At 32.6% G+C, this 10491-nt stretch overlaps 1 protein-coding gene across 1 annotated transcript; it reads right to left on the bottom strand.

Moving 5' to 3' along the window:
* Positions 1–724: 724 nt before the first annotated feature.
* LOC11429935 (alpha-xylosidase 1) lies at positions 725–6641 on the bottom strand. The gene is made up of 3 exons (XM_003614657.4): positions 6349–6641; positions 5268–5950; positions 725–2852 (listed from the first exon to the last, which is right to left on the bottom strand). The coding sequence occupies exons 1-3, from the start codon at positions 6576–6578 to the stop codon at positions 985–987; spliced, it is 2781 nt and encodes a 926-aa protein (XP_003614705.1). The 5' UTR covers positions 6579–6641; the 3' UTR covers positions 725–984.
* Positions 6642–10491: the final 3850 nt, after the last annotated feature.

Genomic DNA, 10491 nt, shown 5'->3' with positions numbered 1-10491 from the left:
ACTCATAAGAATGACGAAAAACAATTGTGTGTGATTTATATTAAAAATTGATTTTTAATTTAAAATTGATGATATATTAATTATGTTTCAATATTTTTTTAATTAAAGTTTGTAACACTAAAATTTCTATATTAAAAATGAAATTCTCAATTTTAGATTAAATTTAAAATTAATTTTTTAATTACGAGTATCTAATTTTGATCTATAGTTTGAGCAAATACTTTACATGCTTTTCTTGCAGTTTTTTTAAGAAGTTAAACTAGTCACCAAACCCATTTCCTCAATCATTGTTTATGTAAGTGACTTGTATTTGTTGAAGTTCTCGGGATACAAGAGCCTTGATAGTTTGAAGTTCGACAGTGAGGTCACAGGCGCACAGGAATTGATTATTATAATTTTTTTCTTTTTTTTGTGTTCACGAATGCTTATGCCATTGGCTGAAGATCATCAAACATGGATTGTGGAAAACAAGATTAGGAGGTTTTTGGTGATGTTTGCTAGAATTGAAGTTGCATTTTAAGTGCCCCTTGCTCAACAAATGGCCATAAAAGATGTTACAGTTAAGTTGAGTGAAATAAAATCAAAGTTTCCATGCTAGGAACAATTGCTACTGTGATAAGAAAATAATTATGTTCGGATAAAAACTTGTCAAAGTTTTGTATTGGTCAACTGAAAAGACCAACAAGTAAAAAAGAAGAAAAAAAATTATAACTACTTTGAGATATATATTCATAGTAATAATGACATCCTTGATATTTTGGATACATTACATTATAAATACTAGATTTGACTGCTTTTATTATGTGAAAATTGGCAGATATAGGACCATAAATCACTTGAATGACAACACTTAGTTTCAACTCATAGTTACCTAGCTAAAAACTAGAAAACAACATTCATATTTCAACTCATAAAAAAACCCTTTTGTTGTTGTCTTGGCATGTTAAAATTGAAAAGAAACAAACTAAGATGAGACAATCTAAATCATCCCATTTTCCATGTCATTGCAAAGTTTTTACCAACAGGAATGCTCAACCCTCTCAAAGTTACCATCACAGTCTTACTTTCACCATTTCCTTCACCTTCCAAATGCACATGTTCAGAAGTAGTAACATTCAAACTTGACATGCCAATTAGTGGTTTTCCATCTAACTCAAGTGAAGCCACTGCTCCAACATTTCCATCCAATCCCAACACAGAAATAGAATCAATAATCAACCCTTTGTCTAATGCAAATTTACCCTCTTGAACTTCTGACCAAACTTTCACACCTCCTTGTTTGACACTAGCATATAGATCGATAAAACTTGAATAGCCATTTCCAAGCTTGATTTCTGGAAGTTCATCGTCGTCAATGAAAAGTGTTCCTTTAGCATCTCCTTCTGATGCGCCAGCCGGGAATGTAACAATGAGCGTGAACGGAGTCTTTCTAGCATCCTTTGAGATCAATCCACCTTGCTGCATTGGTAGAATTGTGTTCTGATATAAATGAACATTCACCACATGAAGAGGTGCATCAAGTGTAACATAAGTTCCGCCTGTTGATGTGATGGTGTGAGTCCAATCGAGTAAACTGTACCAACTACCGGGAGGAAACAACGCTTTCACTTGTGTTTTTCCTTGTTCGAGCACTGGAGATATCATGAGACTGCTTCCGAGTAAAAACTGAGTGCTGACGTCGTAACATTTGGTGTAAGATGGGAAAGTGAAGAAAAGTGGTCTTGCAATTGGTGATCCACTAACATGAGCTTCATAGTTTAAGGTGTAAAGATACGGTAGAATCTTGTACCTTATACCTAAAGCATTTCTTGCTGATTGAGCTACTGAATCCCATTGGTAAAGCTCTTGTCTCGGGGAGTAGTAGTTTGCATGATCTCTTGAAAATGGGTAGAAAGCACCAACTTCAATCCATCTATTGCATAGTTCTTCAGTTGGTTGTGGGTAAAATCCACATATGTCAGAACCAACCATTGGAACACCAAATATACCGAAATTCAACATTGTGGATATTGAATACCTTAAATTCTCCCATGTTCCTTGATTGTCACCGGTCCAATGTGCAGCATATTTGCCCGAACCAACATAAGTGGACCGCGACAAAATAAAAGGCCTTTTGCCTTCAAGTCCAAGAAGACCCTTGTGAGTTGCGACGGATTGCGAGAAACCATAGATACTATGAGCATCATACTCCAAGACACCGTTATAGTGGGTTGCACTGGTGGCTATTGTTTTGTATCCGATTGGAGCTTGAATTCCCGAAGCGTTGATTTTGTAAGGAGGATCGTCCCATCTTGTTTTGGTGATGTTCTTGCAGTCCAAGCAACATATCCATCCTGGTCCTGTTCCATTCGGACATATCGTGTTCTTGGGAATTTTGCATTTACCAGAACAGAAATTTGAAGCTTCGTTCATGTCAATCCATAGGCCGTCAACAGGTACGAGTTCATGGAAGCGGCGGATCTCGTCGACCCACCAATTTACAGTCTTTGGATTGAGAAAATCAGGAAAGTTTACCGCCCCTGGCCACACTTGAGCCAAGAAAGGTTCGCCTTCGTACTTGATGAAAACATCGTTGGCTAAACCCCTTTGGTATACACCGTAACTGGAGTTAACCCCAATTCCAGGGTCAATAATGACAATGTATTTCATGCCAATGCTGTGTATCTTGTTCAAGAAGTTTAGAAGCTTCGGACGAGGGTAGTTCTTTGGATTGAGTGTGAAGTCTTTGTGTCCGTCCATATGATCATCGTCGTTCCAGATCACATCAAGTGGGATTTGAGCCTTCTTGTAACTATCCACAACATCTTCAACAACTGATAGATTGTGATATCCCCATCTGCATTGGTGGAATCCTGTAATATACCAATAGTGAGAATATCAGTTAAAACATTAAGCACTTATATCAATGCTTCGTGTACCCTTTTGCAATTATAGCATGATGCATAAGAATCTAAGGCTATCAACATTTTTCATATAATTGACAAGTGAAGTAGCAACATTAACATGTAAATAAAGTTACAGAAAATCTAAGGCTACCCAAGTGCTGTGAAAATATTTAGATTTCAAGAGCAAACTCAAGTGTAGACAAAATCTTTCATCATTTTTGCACAATGAATCTAACTTTGTAACCTCATGTTTACTTGTTTGTATGCCACCTTTCTCCCCATTAAATTAGGTAAACCCTGCTCAATCAGTCCAACCGGGGTTAATCCCACAGCCGGTCCAAATGATCAAGGTTGTGGGATACCTTGGTGGACTCATTGGAGTGCCAAATACACTGATTACGGTGGGTTCCAAAATAAATAAAATTAAGTAAATTTATTTAAAAAATAAGCACATTTTGTATTGCTAATAAGAATATAAGGCTTTAATCTTAATTTATTTTGTTATTTTTTAATTATATATTCTTTTTCCATCAATATTTTCAATTATAAAATTTTCAAAATTGAATTTTACCCTTAAAACACAATGGACCACATCTTAGTGATTGATTGATCAGTTAATGTCACCAACAAAGGTAGCTTATCTATAAAAGACATTAAAAATCTTCCACATGGTTTGTGCTATAAAACAACACAATTTGTAACAAACTTAAATATAACCTCTCTCCTTAGGTAGCAAAATAGAAAGAGTAACAATGAAAAACGTGTAGGTAATAATATTAATAACTTTGACAACGACCCACATGTATTGCTTTATAGTTGCAGCATTTCAAAAAGATAGAATTCTTGACCCAAAACTTTAGCAAAAAGATTGAATTATTTTTTATATTGTAAAGTTAAGTTTCCATATTTTGTGTGTGTTATGATATCATTCCATGTGGACCAAAAAAGTATTCAATTACCTAACACTCAACAACAAAAGCTGGACCAGAAAAGATTTTGATAGTATCCAAATCAAACAAACAGTGAGTCATACATTAAAAAATAATGTATGGAAGATACCAAATTTTATAAAGTGTTAATAGGTCTTTATCCCCTGCAATATAGGTCACTTTTGGTTTTTCCCCTATAAAATTTTTTTGTCAGATTCCGTCCTTATAAAAAAATTTTGTTTTGAAAAACCCCCTTAAGCAAGCTGACTGTGCATTTTCGCTGATGTGGCATGCTGAGTCACCGTTTTCTGATGACGTGGCGCGCTGACTGTATTATTTTTTTATTGTTTACAAGGGAAAAATCAAAAGTAACCTATATTGCAGGGGTAAAAGCCTGTTAACCCTTTTATAAAAGAATCAAAGCACCCCCATCATACATTAATATACAGATACCAAAAAATAACTGAGTCATTGGATTTTAAATGTGTTTTGCATACTATGAAAATGCTCTCATATTAAAAAATCAAGAAAGTCACTAAATTACACAATCATAGATCTGAAAAGGTTTGTATCTTTGGTTTTGAAAAAAATCTTTATATTTTTGGTATGTTTAATATTTTAAAAAATGTAGCACAAAATGTTAAAAATGCTATCACGGTTCCTTACATGAATCTTAAAAAATACAGAACAAACTTAGCAAGATGCCATGATTGATATTTTGTTTTTATTATTAGTGCCAGCTGGGAGGTGGACACTAATAGACCCATCTACCAAACTGTTTAATTATCTTTGGACGTAGTTGAAAGTGTAGTGGTAAATTAATTTGTATTAAATTAAAGGACAAATTTAAAATAAAAAAGTGGTTACACTAAAATTTACTATCATATATTACTTGGTTTGAACTGGGGATACCGAGGATCAAACCTGCAGCAACTAGTTCTTACATGACCGGTGATTGTACTATCATATATCAGTGAGAAAGAACAAGGATTTAATATATCTATATTGTAGCTGTAAACATTTTTTATATTGTTAATCAATCTTAATAGTAACAATTTTTGAAGTCTAACATATAATTATCAATAGTTAAAATTTCACAATGCATCAAGATTAAATTCATTCATTAAAAAAAAAAAAAATCAAGATTAAATTCAAGATAAAATGCAGCAATAGTTTATCACAATTGCAGCCAAAGTTTATCATTTAACCATTCACATAATTTAAGCCCCAATTTTCGGAAAAGTGTTTCTTTTTTCCTTTTTTTAATCTAACAATTAACAAAAAGGGCAATGTGACAAAAATCAAAGTCACTAATATCTTGCATATAGAAAAAACAATCAGTCCCCGTGAGCTTAACTCAGTTGGTAGGGATGTGTGAGCTTCGGCCACTAGGCAAAAGAAAAAACAATCAAATCTAAAAAAAATGAGTAAAGTGAAAAGTGAAAAATCATACCAAAAGCCCAGTAAGGCATAGCAGCTGGTCTTCCAATCAAAGTAGTATACTGATCAACCACATTCAAAGGAGTTGGTCCAGAGAAGAAGTAAAAATCAAAAACACCACCAATAACCTTATAAGTCAAAGAAGTTCCTTTATAAAACACATCCATTCCATTACTATTCAACAACAAAACAGCATGTGCAGAAGCTTTTCCACCATTATTTCTCAGATCCATATACATAGGATGAGATCCATATAAATCAGCATTAAGATTAATAGCTGAAATATCTGTTGTATATAAAGTATAAGGGTCACTTGGATATAATTTAATCCCATGTGGTTGTGTATTCTCTCCCAAACCATATAAAGATGCATCTTTAGGTAATTTTGTTGAAATCTCAAGATATTGGTCTTTGAAAACAAGTGAACTAAATGGGTCTGAAGAAGTTGAAGTTGAGTTGAAAAGGGTTTCACCATTTGATTTTCTTTTGACTGAGAAACTAAAGGGATTTGAAATGTAGCTGAATAGAAGCTCTGAGCCTGAATACTCTGAGACTTCAATAGGGTTTTTTTGGAACTTTCCTAAGGTTTGTGGTAATGGTGGTGGTTGTTCTCTTGGGATAAGGTTGTATGGTACTTCCCATCTTTGCTTGTTTGCATCTGTTATGTGTACTCTTAAACGGTTCTCTGTTTCATGCCTGCAAAAAACAAACAGGTACAATTAACAACATTAGAGAAACAAAATCCATTAGAACCAACACTTCTGATCGAAAGTCTGTCCAGTGTCCAACACCGACATGATATGACCATAACACATTAGACTACTTTTTTCGCATTATTATTAGTATTGACGTGTCAGTGTTGTATCCGACATTAGTGTAGGTGAATCATAAAACTACAAGACAATAACATTAAAGATATGTTTTTCTTATTGAAAAATGAGCTACACACATCTCAAAAGATTACTTTTTTGCATTATTATCAATATGAACGTGTCAGTGTTGTATCTGGTATCTGGTATCAGTGTCGGTGCATCATAAAACAATGAACCATACATATCTCAAAAAAAGAACTAAATGTGTTTTTTAGGACTTACTTAGCATAGAACCTAAGAAGGGGAATATCAGGGCCATAGATTTTGGTTTTCTGGTTAAGTTGAAGGAGACCAACAAGGGCACCATCAGGGGTCTCTTCAATGGATACAAGACGATAGCCTTGACCAATTTTTGTTGCACCTTTTGAGGAAGAACTAACCTCAGATGAAAATAGAAGGGTTAGAAGAAGAGATGAGAAGCATAGAAATGCTAAACTGTGAGGATAAACCATAGCTCACAAAAATGGAGTGAAGTGAGAGTGAGGAGTGAGTGAGCAGGGTAGTGTCAGGGTAGATATGGAGTATAAATAGCAAACCAGATCCAATCTAAGCAAATTACTATCTTACCATCATGTGTGTTTGTTTGATATGATTTATTAATTTAATATTTTTATTATGACAAAATATTAATACTTTTTTGTACAGGTTAATTTTTTTTTAGCTGTGTTATTCGAACAATCATTTCATGACAATTTTTAAAACAATCAAAATTTTACAAAAAAGAAAATGAAGTATTAACAAAAAAAACCAAAACAATAGAAAGATTAAAGTAAAAATATAATGTGAACATAAAAGAAAAAGTTGTCACAAAAATTATTAAAAATACTATTTCTTGTAAAAATACTATTTCTCTTTTTTAATAATAAAGTACAGGTTTATCAATTTATTTAATTCAAAGAAATAAATAATTCTTAAACTAGATTTCCTCGAAACAAAATATTAAATGATATGTTGAGAAAATGTCAGAAATATTGAAGTTAATCAACATTAGTCAAAGTTAATCAACATTAGTCTGTGATTTTTGAGTGTTGAAGACCCTTGTCTTCTGTGTTGTTTAGATACGCAATCCTCGGAATTAAATGTGAGGTTTCCTCTGCTGTACGTCAGTGCTCTTAATTTTTAATTTGTTTTTGTTATCATCCGATTTTTACGAGAAAAAACTATATAGTGGTTTAGAAGTAAGTAAAATATGATTAATAATTGTTATTTTTTGATCTGTTTTTAAATAGTCAAATCAATCTTTTTTGTTTGGCGTTAAATTAGATCGTCAAATTAATCTTTGAATGTGTTTTATTGATCAATTATTTAGTTATAAAATCTTCAATAAAATAGATCGATAAAATAGTATTTTAATACTATTTCTCTTTGTTTGCAATTTTAATACATTTAAGATTATATCGATAAAATCTTCAAGATCTCAAGCCAATCATTAGGTCAACTTTAAATGGATTAAAATCTCACACATTTTAAAACCAAAATGGTCATTTTCCTACCATTTTAATGAAGAATCTACCATTTCTCAAAGCACTAAGGTACTTATACCTCTTGAGTTTTTTTACATAGGACCCTCTTGGTTGCTTCACAAGAATTTGTTTTTACGTTTAAAATTTGTTAATAATCTAGGTTCTATTTTTAAATTTATCCTTTAATTGGAACAGAGAAAAAAATTGATCTCTTAAGTCTCTCAATTTAATTCGGATTATATTTATGAAAAACAAATTAATGCATCTTGAAATATGAAAAAGAGATCTTGTATAAGAGGATACTTATTTTTGGAAGAGAGTCCTCTTGTAGGGGTGTAAGTGGGTTGATTTGGGTTGGGTTTGGTCAAACCCAAGACCCGAACCATATAGGGTATTCCGGTTTGGGTTAGGTAAAATATCCACCCGTTAAATTAATGGGTGGGTTTGGGCAAACCCACTAATTTTCGGTTTGGTTTGGGTTGGGTAGTGGGTTACCCAAATTTTTATTTGTTAATATGAAATGACTAAACGACGAGTCCTTGTATTTTTTTCATAAAAAAATTTCAACTTTTTATTTTCTTAAAATAATTATGTAACATATTTTCACTATATTTTAGCATCATAAAATAATAAATTTTAATATTAAATAAAAAAATTTGATCATCGAATACTTGAAATAAATTAAAGTTGGATGACGTAAAATTGATTTAGCATCAAAGTAACTATAAATTGCAACATCATAATTTGTAACTCTAATATCTTTTTTATTTTCAATATAGAGGATGTGGTGTGTCAATTTTAGAAATTAAACTAAATTTATGATCAAAACATTTGTTATTCTTCTTCCTCCCTGTGAAAATGAAATTAAAATTTGGAAATTATTGGGTAAGTTGGTTTATTGGGTATGGGTTCGGTTTTACCCAAAATCATTATTTTTTATGGGTTTTTCATTTTTTAAAACCATATCCACCCAATCACCCAACCCAACCCACTTTTTTGGACTTTTTTGGGTGGGTTTGACGGGTTTTTTGGATTTACCCAACCCATGTACACCCCTATCCTCTTGTATAAGATTTCTTTTTTATATATTAGTTTTATGAATTAAATATATGAATGGCACGTACAAATATTAAAATCCTTGGTTTTAGTCAATGTAAAAATGTTTTTGTTTTGTTTTTAATCCTAAAAAACATTATCATGTTTGCTTTTGGTGCCTAATATTTTGCTATAATCCTTGTAAATTTTATTTATATTTGAAGTGATCACTGTAATATGTAAAATATTTAATATTAGTCCTTCTGAATAAAAGACTTATAAAACTAAACAATATCAGACGATCAAAAATAGAAAATGATGTATTTGAAAGTTGGATTCTAAAGTGATGGATTAACTAAATCCCTTACTAGCAGGGTAGCAATGCTGCTGACCTGCCCCTTTATATCCAACCCACTATTAGCTTATTGATCGTATCTGATCAGAAGCTGGCTGCCGGTGCTTTCTTTATCGTTGTGGTTCACGGAGGTGAGAATACTTCAGTGAGCGTTGGACCGAATTGGGGTTTGTACCTGCAGACACTCCGACGCTCAAGTCAGTAGAGGTTCGTAATGAAGGGTTTGAGAGTGAAAGATATTCTACCTTGGAGGCTGCAGGGAGCCTCCTATTTATAAAGGTGGGTGAATGCAGAGCCGTTGTAATGGCACACGTGTGTCCGGCGGTTACAAAATCGTAAGAAGTGTAACTGCTGGAAAGATATTCGCGGGAATATGGAAAAAGAGACGTTACTGTTCGTTTGAACAAGTCTCAGTTGCTCCGAGTACCCCCTCATGGGGGAAGGGGTGTGTTGCGAGTAAATTATCAAATGCAGCATTTGAGCTTAGTTTGTTAATTGGGCCTAAGCGATTAAGCCCAGGTCTTTGAACGGTCCAGAACACTTACCAAAAAATTGGTGGACGGGGCGGTCCAACTTTAAGCGGTAGGCTCAAACATACACTCCATACCGTTTAGAGGAAGACGGGCGGGTTACGGAGCAGCCAGTCTAACAAATTCTTTTTCAAAACCCTTTTTTTTTTTACAATTTTTAAAAAAAATAATAATATGTCACTCTTATAAAAAGTTCTTTTATTGTTATAACTGTAGTGACCAAAACAAATGTTGCATTGAAAAAAAAAATCAGACACTCTATGTCTCTATCCAATACAAATACAAATGAAGTCACCTCCAAAGATATGTACAACTGAGTCCCTTCCAAATAAAACTAAAAACATTTTGCAAGTATCATAGGAATTTCATGTCATCTCTTTTCTTTTCTTTTTTTAAATAAAATTAACAATTTTAGTTTGTGTTGTTTCATACTAAAGTTGAGTTAGAATTTCCGTTAGAGAATGAAATATCTACCTTCTTCTTAATTATTTACATGAAATACTTAAATATTTAATTATAAACTACTAGAAAATATTGAACAAAACCTATTTTTTTCAACAAACAATTTGTTTTGTGCATTAAACTCCCTTGTACGAATAAAAAGTTACTATTTAAAACCCTTAAAAAATATTTCGAGAACACTCGTTAACATTTCTCTTTTTTTAAAGGAGACACCGTTGTTCAATCAAGAATTATCCATTTAATTCAATAAAGATTTTTTTCTCTTACAATTTGGTATAGAGGAGTACAACAAAATAGTCATGGACAATTATTCCATAAAATGTCAAACACATATTAGACTCATATTCAATGATGATTATTACTTTTTTGAACAAATTCAATGATGATTATTAGAAAACATAAAAGATGAATTCTCTTGAAATTCCGAAGACCTATATCATCTTCCCATAACTAACGTCAAGTCTAAAGTGTGAACCACTTATCATTAGATGTTGCAATCTACTAATTTGGTAGAATAAGA

The sequence above is a fragment of the Medicago truncatula genome, chromosome 5 (assembly GCF_003473485.1).
Source record: "Medicago truncatula cultivar Jemalong A17 chromosome 5, MtrunA17r5.0-ANR, whole genome shotgun sequence".
Classification (NCBI taxonomy): domain Eukaryota; kingdom Viridiplantae; phylum Streptophyta; class Magnoliopsida; order Fabales; family Fabaceae; genus Medicago; species Medicago truncatula.
This window is presented reverse-complemented; position numbering and strand designations above follow the sequence as displayed.